The sequence below is a fragment of the Rhopilema esculentum genome, chromosome 4 (assembly GCF_057945365.1).
Source record: "Rhopilema esculentum isolate cy_ngs chromosome 4, ASM5794536v1, whole genome shotgun sequence".
NCBI classification, from domain to species: Eukaryota; Metazoa; Cnidaria; class Scyphozoa; order Rhizostomeae; family Rhizostomatidae; genus Rhopilema; species Rhopilema esculentum.
The window spans coordinates 950,872-968,140 of NC_142818.1; the positions used below are offsets into that span (position 1 = coordinate 950,872).

A 17,269-nucleotide genomic window follows, 5' to 3' on the forward strand; every position below is an offset into this window, starting at 1 on the left:
TTGCTGTGATTCAGCGAAAGCTTTTTAATTTGGACGAGATGAACGCAAAAGATCAAATTTGCACTACAAAGCATGATTCATCAATCACTTTTATCTATATGATACTTAAAAATACCGAGGTATTCACCGAAGAAATTATCTTTGAATTGCAAATGCAAAATCGATGCTTTTGTATTCAGAACTGACTTTAGTTGGCTTTAAGGGTTTGCACTTGGTGTTAAATTGTGAACTTGTTTTATGTAATTATTGAGGTTTACAGGAAAGGAATTCCTTGTGAACTTCTGTTTGGGTGGAAGGGTTATAAAAGTAAATGTGAGAAATGGCACGAGGGTAGGACGAAGAAAGAATCAATGACCAACAAAGTTAGGTGCAAACATGATGGTTATTCAACGCAGCATGTCACTAAAAATGGAACTAAAGCCACACTTTCGATTGCCACAGCTTTCTTGATACTTTCGGCATTTCTTGCAAGGCTTTCAGCAAAATGTGTTGTTCTCCCTCCATTGGTTAGAATCAGAAAGGTTTTTTATTTGAACAAAGCTGTTCATACCATATCTTATGCTGCAGAAACAGGGAAAAACCCAGAGGCCAGAGCTTTATAGATATTTCTTTCCATTTTCTGAGTTCTCTTGCTTGCAGGTTTTTATTGTCTTACTTTCTAACTCAGGCTGGCCTGTTGCAAATTAACTTTTGTAGGAATTGACAGGGAAAAGTTTTTATTAGAATATAAGAAACTGATGTGAGCATACTGGATATGGGGTAACCATACAGAGTAGAGAAATGACTGAAAATGAAAGGGACAGTAAGTATGTATCATCTTTGTGAAAGAGGTCAGAGAGAAGAAACTAAGGTGGGTGAGCATCATGAAAGTTCCCACAAAGGAAAGCCTGAGGACAATTATGCAACAATTGGTATAGAATTAAGAAGAATTTGTTCTTAATACAAAAACATTTTAAAGACACTTGTTTTTCAAAGAAAAGAATAAAAGCAGCCGTATCGTTTTGTACATTTCAAGTAGCTAAACGGCAGGGAAGACTTTAGTAAAATATTTCATTTGTCGCATACCTTACGGTGCCATTGTTCGGTGGTTGAGGTTTTCTTGCATCAAACTACTTAAGGTACGATAAAATCCTGTCCGACAGCAAAATAGTAGACAAACGTTGAATAATCACTTCGTAAATACTACTGAAAGCCTCAATATAGCCCGACCTTTATCTGATAATGTGCAACAGACGTTTGACGAAAGGACAGCTTCGTCACTATTAGATCAATTGAAATGCTTTGAAAACCACCGTAGTATTTTAGAAATCAAGAAACCGTTTGATCAAAGTCCCTAAATTTAACTTTGAAAATGTAACTTCCGATAATGTAAGAGAGATAATTTACAATCCAGAGGAAGACAAATAAACAGAAGCCGATAGCATCTCCCCAAGAAAAAAGTTCTTAAAATGGCAATAGACGTTGTCTCTGGACCACTAGCTGAAAAATTCAATCGATCTCTCTCTGATAAAACATTTCCCTTTCTTATGAAAATGGCTAATGTGTGCCCTATTTCAAAAAAGAGAGAGTCAACTAGAAAAGAGAATTATAGAACAAGAAGTGTGCTCCTCTCAGCTTCAAAGATATTTGAGAGAATAATGTTCAATCAAATCTAGAATTACATCGGTGTTAAACTATTTCCTTTGCTTTGTGGATTCAGAAAAGGTTATAGCGCACAATACGCTTTCTTACGACTTATTGAAGGCCTGAAAAAGTGCCTGGATAAAAAAGGTGTGGCTGGTGCAGTGTATATGGTTTTATTCAAAGTATTTTATTGTTTACCCCATATACTTCTACTAGCCAAATATAAATTTTATGGCTTCAGCGACAATGCAATGAAATTTACGTATAGGTATCTACATAAAAGAGTTCAACGAGTTAAAATAAACTCAGATTTTAGTGATTGGATGGAAACAAAGCAGAGTTCCTCAAGGATCAATCCTAGGCCCGTTGCTTTTCAATATTTACATAAACGATATTCTCTGCATTTTAACAAAAGCAACTTATGCAACTATGCAGATGACAATACAATTTAGCTGTCAAGTACTGATATAATTGAACTAACTGACAACTTAGAATTGGAAGCAGCTATTCTTAATAAATGGTTTTATGAAAAAAATTTGGTGCTCAATAGCGATAAAAGCAAGCTTGTAAGATTTAAACCAACCCAATTTAAAGGAATCTAAAATTCAAATAAATGGTTCTACTATAATAGAAAGTAAGAATGTTAAACTTTTGGGAGTAACACTAGACCATTAACTTAGATTAGAAGAACATATTTAGGTTTTTTGTAAAGAAGCTGGGAAAAAGGTAAACGCTCTAGCCAGGATTGCTTCGTTTATGAACAAATCTAAGCGAATTCTTTTAATCAAAACGTTCATATTATCATACTTTAATCATTGATCTCTGATTTGGATGTTTTACAGTAGGAAAAGTAATAACCGGATAAACCAGATTCATGAAAGAGCAATGAGAATAGCTCGTGATGATTATGAATCAACTTTTGAACAACTTTTAAAATATAATAAAGCAATAACTTCTCATTAGAAAAATGTACAATATCTTGCAAAAGAAATTTACAGAACATTTAACGGTTTGAATCCAACTTTTATGGATGAAATATTTTCCATATATGAATGCCCGCGGAACCACATTACAAAGTATATGCCGTATCATACAGATGCAGCCAAACATGGAACTCAGTTCCAAACGAGATAAAGTCCTCCCCCACCTTGCAAATGTTCAAAAGAAAATTCTGAGAATTTACATCGCTCAATTGTACTTGTAATCTTTGCAAGAAATATGTATGCAAAATCGGCTATCTTTGAATTAGATTACATTCAGCGTTGTTAATTATAATTAGTTGGTTTTAATTAGCTTGAATATACATAGCTAGAAATTGTGCCAACTTTAAATAAAGAAAGAAAATAAGGTATCAGAGCGTCAAATAAGAGTGTATTAAATAATGGTTAAGGGCAAAATAGGGGGAATCGATCAGGTTTGCTCGGAAGGCAGCAAACACTCTTTTGCTCAGCCATTTTGTGTCATTTTGTCAATCCGGATATTTTATTGTCATATTTGCCTGTGCAAAAATCATTTTCGTTGAAGGCAAGAAAATTTTTCAGACTCACGTGCACGAATTTTTGAGAAAACCAAATATCTGTTCTTTTCAATGGCCTTACAATACATTATATTTCAAACTTTATTGCTTAATTGATTATGCTTCTATCCGAGCGCATAGCTGATGAACTTACTTGTGTTTAAACAGCTTCCATCTGAATATAGCGGTCAATCTTTCTGTGGCCAGAGCGGCGGGGGAGGGGGACGTGTTGAGAGACTAAGGATTAAAAACAAAAGAATTTTCAAGAAATTTATTTCGTTTTGCGAAAAAAAGAGCGGACATTGCCCTCCGGTCCCCCGTCGTCAGGGGCCCTGGCGGCTGATCATTCAGTTCGAATACTTGTAATGAGGCATAAAATCAACCAGCAGCATCGTTGAAGGCCTTTGGTCAAGAACAAAGTTAGCACATCATTGACAAATGGAAAGTTAAATTTCGATGCAAATTATACACCGAAGACACACTGGCAAGAAAGGCACCAATGTTTAACAAGACGAATCGAACGAACGAAACGCCTTTTGATGGTCTCCTGCCTTTTAACCCAGGCAATGCTACTGTTTGCTTGCTGGCTGTGCTGCTGAATGGGGTCGAAATGGTTATTATTATTCGCAAAAAGAAAATCCTGAATTTCGAGAGAACACTTCTCAGCTTATGTGTTGCCGACATGCTCGTTTCTCTGTTATACGTTTGTCAAGCGTTTTACAACCTGGTGCATGATGAGTCGATGTATGGCCAATCAGCGCGGCACTTGGTCCAGTTTCCGCTCGAAATATTTGCCGTCATGTCTTCTGTAACAAACATTATCGTTCTTGGAGTTGACCGATTGTTAGCAGTCAAATATCCTTTAAAACACGCTGGATGGATGACCTTTCGTACAATAAACACGCTTATAGCCGCTGCATGGGTCGGTGGTATTGCATTATCTGTCATTTCATACGCACGCCGTTTCGCCGCTCCCGCAGACAATTCAGATGCCGCTTGGTTTACGGCCATGTACATTTTCTCTGGGTTACTTTTTTCTTCAGGCTTTGCTATAATAATTATATATGGAATGATTGTTTTCACTGTTACGAGGCGAGCTGCGAAAATGAGGCAAATGCGGCACAGTGAAAGCCAGTCGCGAGGCGATGAATTTGCCGTGACGATAACATGCATTTTAGTTGTGGTTGCCTTTACCATTTGCTCCTATCCATACGCTGTCGCACGGCTCATTTCTAGAAGACCGATCCTTAAATTCAAAACGATTCTGCTCAATCCGTTACTGGACCCACTGGTTTACTTTTTCAAAGGGCTTCTTCAGAAGAAACTGGAGCGGAACTGACCCATTCCATCCTTATCTTTAAGCACCATCGACCATAAACCACTAACAACAAAAAATAAAATGTAATTTCAGGTTATGATGTACTAGAAGCACTCCATCGATCAGCAAAAGTGCAGCTCAGCGTTTAAATACTACCTAAAATATTTGAAGCCTTTTCCTTGAAAGCCTTGTTTGATAAGGAAAGGACACCTATCATTCGCCGGGAAGTACAAAACAAGTATTGCTCCGAAATCTCTTTTTATGAGAAAAGACTATTGAGGCTTACAATTTGATGCATGCATATTTTGTTTTTGTGACACTTGTGACATAAACATGAGTGAGATCATTAAGTATCCGACCCTCGCTTCCATACTTCCCATGTCACATGTGTTTTTGGAAACATACGGGGAAAGCAGGACGTTGCAATGTACAGTGAAACCGGACTTAGCGTTCACTGTTTTGCAGAGCCAGGAAGTGTAGGAGCGTAGTAAAATCATCTTGATTTCTTAGTGTAAAGCTTATAGCTATATTCCTTCATACAAATAAAAGTATAAAGTGAGTTTCGATCCGTCAGCAATTAATTACCTTGTCAGCTGCAAGCCCCTAATAAAGTCTTGGAAAGGAAATTAAAAAGAGTTTATACATTAGCCATTCAAATAGCAGATTACGTCATTTGACGACTATTTGTGATTTCTACACAAATAAAAAGTAATTTTCAAAAATGTCAATATACCTCTAGAGTATTCTATAAGTTATTCCTGTACTTTCTAGAAGGTTCTTTGTTGTGTAATTAAATGCAATCTATCAAACAACTTCATAAGGCAGTTGGCAGACTAAGGAAATTATCAAGCAGAATTAAGGCAGCACGAATTTTATCATCTTTACTTTCAATTAGCTTAGTTATCTTTCCCATTTTCCAACATCCTCTAGGCAATTTTTGCTAACCAAAGGTTCAATGGTGCTTGACTCTTAAACAATATAGGATGGGTTTAAAAAATATGCATCATTTAGCCATGTCTTAGTTTGTTAGCAAAAGGTATCGTAAGGAAACCCTATTAAATCGTTTTTCGGATCTTCGTCAAAGTTGATTTTTTCTTCCTTGCATCTTCAAAACCTCTTGAAAGCAATCTTGTTTATCAGACTTTTGAGCAGAATTATAGATGTGTTTTTGCAGCTGAACGGAACTCGAAGTTTGCGTGATCAAACAAAAGTAATTCAAATATGCTAAATGTGCTATATTTTTTTCCGGTTCAAAAGCTGGTTGAAGCTTTTCAAGTCTCTTTTTGCTGATGGCAAGTTCTTAATTGCATTCAGCTCATCAAATTCTTTGTCATCGAATCTTCGCTTCAAAAAGTTTTAATACTAACGAGAACCTGATTGCGGATTGCAAAATATATTTTCCCTCACGGATGTAAAGATTGTGGTGGTCTCTTCTTCTTCTTTTGAAACATCGCACTTTCATTCTCATCGATTTATCCCATCTAGTTTGTAACACACATTGGTCCTAAAGTGGGAGGGGGGCTGTAACGGAATTGGGGGCTTGCGCTAGAAAAGTTTGAAGCCACGCTTTTTAGAACGCTGGAAAACGCTCCTTTTAGAAAAAATTGCTTCTTTCTGTCCTTATCAACATTAAGATCCAGTTAAGATTTCAATTACTATAAAAATCCAAAGCCGACTGAGTAACACAAATTACCATTAAACAAGATGAAACACTAAGAAAATTAACAAAAACTGGTTCCTAGTGAAGAACTACAAGAAAATTCATTATTTACAAATCCACACTTTCTACAATTACAGACCTACAATATTAATTTACAACTTCAAAAAATGAGTCAGATCAATGCCTATTTTAGGACCTATTTTCTTCCTGATTTGCAAGTTTTTACTTGAGGCTTTCTTCGATGTGTTGTAACTTGAATCTTGATCTTCTGCCAAGACAGAAGTTTCGTTCTTTGGATTTAAGCTCAAAAAGTGCATTAGCGTTATTACTCCAGCTGAGCTGATACGATATCAGCAATTGACTATAACTATAAATATGTTTTGCAGTTGATTGAAATTTGATCCCTATTTTCTCATAACATCTCTTTGTAGATTTCATAAGCTTTGAGGTAGATCTGTTATTATCTTTCTTCAATTATTCCACCAGTAATTAACTCATCCAAGTAACGGACTATTGCAATCATCTTGCACAGTAGATGTCTGATTATTCGCTTGAAGATGCAATTAGCATAAACTGACTGGAAGATACATTAAATGTTATTTTTGAAAGCCTGGGGGCGTTGATGTTATCTGCAGTAACTGGTTTGCCTCTTCTTTTGTTCGTACAAATCTAGTCACATTTCGTTCTTTTTAGTATTCTTGCAATAGGACATGCAAAAATGCCTTCTATTTGCTGAAATAACAGCTAATTTGTGGATCCAAAACTTCAACGAAAGGGCACAAAGATCTTTCAGAATCACAAGTCCATGGTAGTGTAATTGTGGCAGATGCCTATAAAAGGCGAAAACCTGCTATAAAAAACATACATAAGGCAAAAAGAGACTGAGAAAGAGACTTTTTTCAAAGTTGTTTATCCAAGGAGCCGGTGTAATATAAGTTTTGGCACCATATGCAAAAATGTAACATTGTTGTGAAACGCAATATGTTTCAGATCATGTGACTTCATCATTGTGCGATGTTTTGACACGTTTTTAAGAGTTTAATATTTACACAATCACGCAAAGTTTGGAGTCGCCATTAATGTTGTACTTTTTGCATAAACTTACAGCACCCCTTCTTATTCGCATCCCTTTTACAAAAATAGTTTAATTGTTCTACTCATTCTGAACAATATGAACCAGAACATTCGACCGGTTCGCATGCCAAATTCCACTATTCGTTTTGGTACCCTATTGTTTAAATGCTTGGGTACGTTTTTGCATAACCAAAATTGTCATTCGTTTGTGTACCCGGACCGTTTTGTATGCTAAGTTCCACCATTCGTTTTGGTACCCTATTGTTTAAGTGCATGGGTACGCTTTTGCATAACCAAAATTGTCATGCGTTTGTGTACCCGGACCAAAATGCATAAGGTTACCGAAACGCATATGACACCGGCACAAAAAACTGCCTTTTGGTCGTGACCCGTTTCATTCAAGGAGCTTTTCCCTTTTTTTATAAGAAACTTTTTAAAAAACGGAGACTATAGATGATAACAAACTTAAGAACCACAGTTCTGACATATTTGCTTTATAATTGGTCTTAAAAGATGGCGTGAAAACTATTTTTTCCAATGACACAGGTCTTGATATCAAAGTAAAGAATACTCACAATTACACATAATGCAATGATAACGATCTAATAAAGCTTCTCCATGTTTTGAATCAGGGGCATCGAACAGAGTGTCTGACAAGGCTACATTCTGTCACCATTTCTCTTCAACGTTAACTGAGATTTCATTACGAGAAAAGCACTTAATAGGCTCAAGATTTCAACCAAGTTAAAGGCGTAGCTGTTACTAATAAGCTTCATGCTGAAAGCTTAAAGGCAGAGAAGACAAAGTTCATATTAATAGACAGGAACAACAACGAGGAAACAACAGAGGCGAAAGTCGAGGTCGGTAAAGAATTTGGTACTACGGTGCCTTCATCACAAACAATTAAGATTACACTGAGGAAATAAGAAGGGTGCCATAGCCAACAATTGCTAAAATTTCTCTTAGTATGTCATCATATGAGTAAGACATGGCATTTTGCACTCCTAGACTGTGGTAGGAGTGATTTTTATGTTTTGCCCGATTTCTAAAAAAGTTCAGTTGCATATATGGAGCTATAAAACCTCATTTCTCAACTCATTTCATCACTTCCCCCACAACTTTAACAAAAAATATATGTGGTTTTAACTAAAGCAAGGTAAGCCGGAAGAAATATTGAATGTAGTGTGTGTCAGGTTTTTAGCTTTCGTTTATTTTTATCAAAAAGATGTGTCCGGTAGTTGATCATGTCATGTTATTAATCATATCTTTAGAAAAGTTTTTGACTAAAAAAATTGGGAACCTATCAAGGTGTGTTTTAAGTTGAAGTAGGGTCTCCTAGACCACGATAACCCTTGTCAAGCCTTTGGCAAGCGGGCTCAAAGATCTAAGTTTATGGTAGGCAAACTTCGCGTCTTCGACATTGAAATAGCTATAAAGAATATATTCCATCTCTAATCAGAAGGTTAAAAAATATGCTCTGCCTAGCGACCCTCGATGCAGAGAGTAGATGGGGAAGAACTTTACAGCCCTCAATTTAACAGTGCTTCCTCTTGAAAGTAGTTAACCTTTTTTCGGGAATTTTGGCTGATTGGAAGGAAAAGGGAAGGAATTATGAATTAGAAAAAATAAATAAATATTCTCTAAGAAATTGGGATAACATTTATGATTTAGAAATTAGATAATGGAATTGTTAGTCAGTAAGCAGGCCAATGACATTGGAAATGTTTCAAGGTTTATGCAAACTGTGGCTAGTAAACTGACTTGGCAAATTCAATGTTATAACAGTACACAAAGCTGTTTTTACAATTTCTAATTTGGATTACATAATATGTTTTTGTGATTTAAGCACAGACTCAACAAGGGAAAGTTTCGAAACTAAACAAGGAAAACTTTGAAACTAGATAAAAGAAAATAAGTTAATGAAGCTCGTGTGTTAAGGCAACACCAGGAACAATTTCTTGAGTATGTTGAAAACGAAAATAATGAGTAAAGGCGATTAATCCATATAAATCTAGTAATAGTAAATCGGAATTGTTTTCGTCAATTTTGAAAGGAATTTTAAATAAATACATATTTTCGGGGAACTAATCGAGTGAAAAGTGCAAGTACTGCAGATTTAACTTAGTAAATATCTCGATTAAAAGCCATTCTGTCATCTTATTTTAAAACATGGCGTGCGATAAAACGCACATCCCAGTGTGGGGAGGCATGTACCAATGCCTGCTAGTGCAATCGCATGCCTTTCCCAGGAAAGCCTGATTGGCGTACTTAATAATTTGAAATCAATTTTTATATAAGGAAAACAGATATAACTTGGGATTTCTAAAGCAATGAAGATCCACAATATTGCTTAATGTAAGCAGTAGAACAGATTTCTTCACATTTTTTAACAAGATCATACACAAATTTTTAAAAACCAGTAAGAAATATTTGACAAACAGAGCAATACCATAGACTACAGAATGGAATTTTGTTAATAAAGATACAACATGGAGGAGTATTAGAAAAGAAATAAATCAAACAATGATTGACGAAACCATTCTTTGAGAACTGTAACAATACCAGCATCAGCTACCTTTTGTTACCTTACAAACATTAATTGCGTATTTGGTTCTGATACAAGGATAGTCTCTGCAAAGTGAACCATTGAAGAGAGGCTGTGGGCTACAATACAAGATCTCTAAAATTGTTATCCATGGTGAAGCATCAATCTGAATATGTCATTGAGTACGACCAAGCTATTAGTTACAGGATTCTGTTTCAGATGGAAGACTTGAGAGAAGCCATGTGGAGGATCCGAATCAGTCTAAAAAAGAATGGGACTGTAGTGAACAGGGTCATATATTAATCTAATTATAAAACACAGTTACTTGTAATCCAACTGATAAGAAAACGAGACAAGAAGAGAGAACACAAGGGCCAAAATGTGCATGGCCTTCAGAGTAAAAATGTAGAGAAACTCTGTAAATGCTGATAATGATAACAAAGATCCTTGAATTAGCCCCCCCCCCTCCTGGCTTACTATTTTAGGAAGTTATTTGCCAAGGGCTAATTAGAGAGGGGAGGTTAAATGATGTTGTTGTTTATATGTGTGGGGAGAGGGCTTATATGAATTGTCTCCAAGTCGCTACACGAATAGCTCGTTTTGTAATCTTTAAGTCCATTTTATATTCAATTCTACTCTATAACTTTCTAAAATATCAAACCAAATTTTATATCAAAGCACAAAAAGATATTTTATTCAAATATATTGATATTATCAATCCATTAAACATTGTGGTCTAAATGATGTGTTCTGTACTGTTGTATTTCGATTAATCTGCAATGACTGCTTATTAAAAGGACAAAATAATGATGCTAGTTTGGTGGCTTATTAGCAATTTTCACTTACAAGGTGGGGCTTAAAAAAGGGGGTACTGCTGGCAGGGAAGCAATTTGTAGGTTGATAGAATAATTCAAAAACAATATGAACAACAAAATTATAAGGCAACAACGCAGTAAAACACAAGAGAAAAACCCAGAGCCTAAAGAAAAGGATTATCAATACAACAAACACAACCAATTGATCGGATTCAAATGATGAGCCACATTCTTTAGAAATTCAAATGATTGGCATTCTTTAGAAAAGGTATATACAGATTTCAAGGAGCTTGCAGCAAAAAAATTGTTATAAAAAAGAAAGCAAAATTTACCTTCAGTTGACCAATTACAAAAACAATCAATCCGTTATCAACAGTTGGCTGGACATCAACTGTTGTTACTGAATGCTCTACCTTTTGAAATGGAAGACCCTAAAACCCAAACGAAAACAATATCAATTGAAAGCTCCAAGGTAACTAATCACAGCTCCAAATCACAGCTCCAAAGTACAGCTCCAAAGCACAGCTCCAAGGTACCTTAAACAATGCCTATATAAACTGCTATAATTGGGCAGAAGGCAATTGCTTAACTTCATTATTCACATAGGCGGCACCTCTTTAATAATCATCATAAAATTGTAGGTACAATTTAGACAGAGCTTGTGAGTATTTATTACAATTCTCACGCGCAAGTTAAATTGTGTGTGCTTTTCACCACACGCGCAAACAGATGTTTTTGCAGTTTTCTGTTAACATCAATTTCCCATGGTCTCATGATTGTTTATCCTTTTCCCTTGATACTTGATTAGCACTTTTGGCCATAATATGATTTTTCCAATTTTCGAAAGTGATGTTTGGCTTTTAACTGGATGCTCTTTTCAACTTAGCGTCTAGCATGTTAATTAGCATGTTAAATGTAATAACTGATTTCCTGTCAAAACGTAATTGTGCCCTGAAAGCAAGTTGCTGTTGGAAACAACTTTTATTTGCTCTTGTAACTTTGGAGAGTGACAACGACTTTTGAAAGATGGCTACTAAGGGCAACAAAATCTGTTATGTATTGATTGAATTGAGTTTTGCTCTTGCACGTATTTGAGTGGCTTTTACCTTTCTTGCTCCTTTTACCAATTTTGTCAGTTTGCACTTACAATTTTCTTACAAGTGCGATCGCACACGCAAATTTGTTTACATGTGCGATTTGTCACACATACATAATTTTGCTCACGAAAAGAACTGCATAACATTAGGCCTTTGCAGAGGAGTAGGGACTGGGATAGTTTTCAAGCACAAGACAAACTTGTTTCTGGTTTATTGAAGACTAATTTGCTTCACCTAGGGACACCCACGCTTTTTGAGACCAATAATATTCATATTCTATAAAAACTAATATAGCAACAAATTCTAGCAATTCATACCTTTAACTTCTCTGAAATCTGTACTTCTCCTTGTAAGTCTGTGCCTTCAAATGAAAGAGTAGATTGGGGTACCTAGAAAACATTGAACAAATAAAAATCTATTTAAGTATTTGCCAAACTGAGCGTGTCTGCGAAGATCATAGGTGGACTCTTGTAGACAAGGAATGGGATATCTTGTGTAATCTGAAGTCAGATTGTTGATTACTTTATAAAAAAGGATGAGGCGTCTGCTCCATTGTCGAAAGTTCAATGATTCCTACCCAAGTTCGTCATACCACTTTTCACAGGACATACCCTTTTAGGCACCCGTTATTGCTAGTGCAGGAAGTATTGGACAGCTTCAAGTTTTTCCATTAGATTAGGTAATACAACATCATGACAAAATTCTCAAATATTATGTGGGATGTAGCATATGTTATAATCTAGATACAGCTTTTGTGATGGCAGCTCTGATGTGACTAGAAAAGAACAATTTGGAGTCCAATATGATCCCAAGGTGTTTTTACTCTTACGCATTTTTTACAGGGACGTTATTGAAGAATATGGGTGATTTACAGGAGGTCTTTTCTTGGAGAAAGTCAACTCCACTGCTTTCTTAGTATGTTCTGGATTGAAGGTTATTCTCCATTTACATGCCCAAAGGCTGACCAGGGTCAGATTGTGGTTCATGTCGGCAGCAGCTTTGTTTGGATCATGAATGACTGTGAAAATTGATGTATCTGTGAAAATATGGTCTCTGTTTCAATGCATGCATTTTGCCCAAAACTCAAAAAATTGCAGTCACAAAAGTGGTAGACACAAAATGTCATCCATTTTTTTTTCTTAGAGTTGTATATCTTGCAGCTTTTCAATTTTTTCTGATTTCTGGTTAATCATGTAGCACAATCAGCATTTACTACAGAAAAGGATGTCAATGAAAACCCAACAATCAGTATTTTACGTACGTAATTTTATATCTTTGAATTCTGCTCCCAAATACCACTCCTTCTACCCACTTTCTCTCCATAACAAGACACTCTTTTCATAATTTTTGCTGGGGCTTGGTGTTTATATTTTTGGATGATTTGAGACTTCAGGGTTCTCAATAGTACCAAAAGGCTGATAGGTTGAATCAGGATGAAATAAGAGAACCAAGTAAGTCTAACTCAAACCCCTAGATTAACCTCCCTTTTTGCATCTCGATTCTGGGTTGATCGGGTTCTGTTGTCTGAAACAAGACCACCTTTAGCAAGAGCAAGCCTTGGCAAGGCAAATGATGTTGCTTTTACATTTCTATTGTGTTTCAAGATGGTTTCTAACTACTTTCCCTTCACCAACTATCATGTTATGTATGCCCTTTTTGGAGACAAAATGTTGAAGTAATCAATTTCTGAACTGACTGTTCAAACACTCAAACAATGGGTTCTATCAACACGCATAGCTGAGAGCAATCAAACTCACGGTCCAATAATAGATCATGAATAGATCAAATTGCCACTTTCCCTTCGCAAAGGGCATACAAAACTGTACAAAACACAAAAGTTGGCAAAGGAAAAGTAGTTAGAAACTGTACTAAAACATATAGAAATATGAGAGCAGCGGCTCATTCGCCTCACCAAGGCTTGCTCTTATCAAAGATGGTCTTGTTTGGAAAACAGAACTTGTTCCACAGAGAATCAGGAAGCAAAAAGGGAGGTAAATTGAGGGGTTTAAGTTGGACTATCTTGGTTCTCTTATTTTATATCTTGGTAAAATATATACACCATTATTTCTGTATTCTAATATGGCCAGGTAAATTTTTGAATTTTTTGCTTTTTTCTTATACTACTTCACCTTACCTCCTTGTTCCTCCTCAATTACCTCCTCAAGGAGGGAAACCTCCTAGTTCTAATAAATTTTTGGCAAACCCCAACGTTATAATAATAGGGTGTAACAATGTCATTGGTTTTACAGGAAAAACATCAGTAGGTTCATGAAAATATAATTCCTAGTCTTCAATTTCATTTTATAATAGACTATTTTGTCCAAATTTAGCGATGGGGTTGGTAACATACTTTAAATGAGGAAGGGATTTTAGGTGTGCCCGCATCAAATCCGCTACAAGGAGGAGGAGGACAAATATTGGTGGCGCCAAACCTTCCAAATGGCAAATCAAGCTTTTGACCTCTAGTTCTGTCAGATGAATCATACTGGTACATTTCGAAAATTGAATTTTCAACATCGATGCAAAAATTTGGAGTTGAAGGAGATTCTGGGCACTCTCAGTGTAAGGCCTAGCCATGCATAATTCTCAGAAATTGGGTCGGAGGCTTAGGACTATGAAAACTCAAAACACTTACGTATAAGTTGATTAATTGTTCACGGCTGTTATCAAATGTTGTATAATAATGTTGAACAAATTGATTGGCAATGGTTTTCATGTCCGCCATTGTTGATTTGTAAGTGGCACCAACTTTTCACCCCACCGTCCACCGAAACTAACAAACGCCTAGGCCGAGAGCTCAGCGTGCAATGGGGGCTACAAAAGACAGCCTCGTAAAATACTCATGGTGGGCGTCAAGATAACGCTCCCTGCTTCAAGGCCCTTTGAATAAGACCCCGATGCGATCTCTTGCCCCTACCCAAGATCAAAAACTAGAAATTTAAATTCACAATTGACTACTTTTTAAAACGGTAACAAACATTATGATATCATAAACAGAAAAAGGTAAGCATCGCCTTTCATGACAGAGGGAATCAAGAAAATATGCATGTACATGAGGCTATACCCTTCTTAAACAACTTTTTAGGAATGTTCTTCAATAATTCGAGACTTGAGTGCGCTAACCTTTTTTTTGATTTCAAAATTTATTTTTCTACAACTAGTTACATACTTTAAATTGTTTCCAAGACATGAGAGAATTTTTGAGCTTTTTTAGCAAGATTGACTAGCTTATAAACCTGTCCTATTTGATTAAACATGAACGAAAATTTTCAAAGCCCCATTATTATTTTCTTCTGATTTCTCATTTGCGATTCTTGGCAAATCGAGTCATGGTATAATGCCATTCTAAAGCGCGTTCTAAGAAGATAGTATATATGTTATTTATTTCTTAGATATCTCATAGATAAGATAGTATATATGTTCTTTCGTTGCCGTTTGCCTGATTCATCTTTACAAGTAGATGTGAGAATCCTGTTGTAAAGACACCCTAAATAGATTAAAGCCTTTTTCAACATACTAACTATGTAGGGGCAATTTTCCCTGCAGCCCCAGCGACTTTTTATTGTTTTAGACAATAGGATATTGTCCTTCGCTTTGTATAAACAGAGGTTTGCCCCACAGCTAAATTCCCTTGAAAAAGGTTATGCAAATCACAACTGAATATTTTATGTAAATGCCAAAAGAAAGTAGATATGTGTTCTGAAAGCTTCTAAAGGTGGCTCAAAAATCACTTTAACATGAATGGCAAGGCTCTAATGCTCTCCAGTCTATAAGGTGAAGTAGGTGGACAAGACTGAATTACGCTACAAAATAAATATATCTATTTGCAGTTCCACCCACGCAAACAATTACATCAAACGATGAAAAAGGGTTTCGATTTTAGGTATAACGTTATATCTTGTAATTTTTCTAACTCGTATCCAGTTTAAACGTCAGAGACCTTGTGTCTTCACGCTACTCTTTCTGTCATTCCAATTCACCCAACTGCCAACAAGAAATCTGCCTCCTGCGCACCAAGGTTAGCCGATTTTATTTTGATTGCAGTACAATGATGGACATGAATGTTCCTTCTCTTAAACATTAACATAAAAATATCCAGCATTTTTGCGGCTCGGGAGGCAGCGTGCAATTTTTAGCTATCTTGATGTCTGTTCTGAATCTTGATGCATCTTTGACACAGATAAATAAAAAAATTCAAAATTCTAATTATGATATTTTTGAGCTTTAAAAGTTTAGACTATTTCTAAGAATCTAATTATGTACATTACAGAAAAGAAAATCTTTTGAAAAAGTAGAGCGTAAGAAGAGTAAAACAAAATTTTTTCCCACCCAACATAACCAATTCAGTCAAAGCCAGTTTTCCGTAGTAGAATAATCTATGGTGCTCCACAAGACCATGCTTTAGGCCCTCTCCTCTCTAGCTATCTCTAAATTGTATCTTTTACTTGCATCATCAATTTGTTTTTGCAACCAGCCTACTGTGTACAAACTAATACTTTCTACCATCAGATTATTTACTTTAAAAAGCAATATGTTGTACCTTAGGATTTTCAGCTCTTGTAAGAGAGGCATCATCATATATTTATGCTATATAAACTAACCATCTAACTCACTACACATTCGTACACATCTGAATCGCAGTGGCCTGCACTTAAATCACATTGGGGATGGTAAGCTTGCTTTGAATATTATATCTGCGTTGCGGGATTGACCTCGAGCCTGTATTAGCAATGAATCGAATGAGGACTTTGATGGACAAAACGAAAAATTACAAAAAAGAACATTGCAGTCTCACATAATAGTTACTAATGATATATTAGATAACTCTGATGATGAGAATGAGGATGTAGATGCCAGTTTGATTCTAAAAAAGTTGCGACTATCTAATAAAAACAATTTACTAATTGCACACCTGAATATCAGTTCAATAAGAAATGAATTAGAAGCACTGGAATGTTTGATTTCTAAAAACATCGATATCTTTAATAGCAGAGACGAAAATAGACGAAACTTTCCCAACTAATCAATTCCGTATTGACAGCTATATGCCACCCCTAAGAGCAGATAGGAATCGACATGGAGGAGGTCTTCTGGTATATATAAAAGAGGGTGTTCCCGCGAGAGAAGTTTCAGCAAATGGTTTAACTTCCAAAGAAATCGAAAATAAAGCCGTTAAAGTAAATCTTCACAGAGTAAAATGGCTTCTTATAGGTTTCTACCGTCCTCCGTCTCAATCAGAGAAATTTTTCTTCGAAGAAATCAGCAAAAGCATGGAGCATTATTTCACCAATTATGAAAATTTTCTAGTAGTTGGGGATTTTAACCTTGGCGAGGAAACTTCAAATTTGCAAGACTTCATGAGCAGCTGCAATTTAGAAAACGTCGTTAAGAAACATACATGTTTTAAATCCGATAGCCCAACTTGCATTGACTTGATACTTACTAATGATAACACAAGACTTGAAAATACTACAACAATCGAAACTGGGCTGTCGGACTCCCACGTTATGATAGCTACCGCTTTGAAAGGAAGCTTTCTTAAAAGAGGCCCTAGAATTATAACGTGCCGGGATTATAATAAATTTAACAACTCAGTTTTTAGTGTGGAACTTTTAGAAGAG

The 17,269-nt window shown here is 35.9% G+C and overlaps 2 protein-coding genes across 2 annotated transcripts; one reads left to right on the forward strand and one right to left on the reverse strand.

Annotated features, from left to right (window-relative positions):
- Positions 1 to 3,749: 3,749 nt before the first annotated feature.
- Positions 3,750 to 4,478, forward strand: LOC148960294 (somatostatin receptor type 3-like). Its single transcript, XM_089115378.1, has one exon. It carries the CDS (start codon positions 3,750 to 3,752, stop codon positions 4,476 to 4,478), a length of 729 nt encoding a protein of 242 aa, XP_088971504.1.
- A 5,166-nt stretch (positions 4,479 to 9,644) lies between these two features.
- LOC135690496 (nuclear transport factor 2) lies at positions 9,645 to 14,463 on the reverse strand. The gene is made up of 4 exons (XM_065208062.2): positions 14,284 to 14,463; positions 11,966 to 12,037; positions 10,884 to 10,982; positions 9,645 to 9,997 (listed from the first exon to the last, which is right to left on the reverse strand). The coding sequence occupies exons 1-4, from the start codon at positions 14,371 to 14,373 to the stop codon at positions 9,881 to 9,883; spliced, it is 378 nt and encodes a 125-aa protein (XP_065064134.1). The 5' UTR covers positions 14,374 to 14,463; the 3' UTR covers positions 9,645 to 9,880.
- Positions 14,464 to 17,269: the final 2,806 nt, after the last annotated feature.

What these genes read in the sequence shown, in the direction of transcription:
- LOC135690496 (XM_065208062.2), bottom strand. Translation starts at nt 14,373, where the DNA reads ATGGCGGACATGAAAACCATTGCCAATCAATTTGTTCAACATTATTAT. An exon ending in AACAATTAATCAACTTATAC is followed by an intron (nt 12,038 to 14,283) that starts GTAAGTGTTTTG and finishes AATGTTTTCTAG; the next exon opens with GTACCCCAATCTACTCTTTC. An exon ending in AGATTTCAGAGAAGTTAAAG is followed by an intron (nt 10,983 to 11,965) that starts GTATGAATTGCT and finishes TTTGGGTTTTAG; the next exon opens with GGTCTTCCATTTCAAAAGGT.
- LOC148960294 (XM_089115378.1), top strand. Translation starts at nt 3,750, where the DNA reads ATGGTTATTATTATTCGCAAAAAGAAAATCCTGAATTTCGAGAGAACA.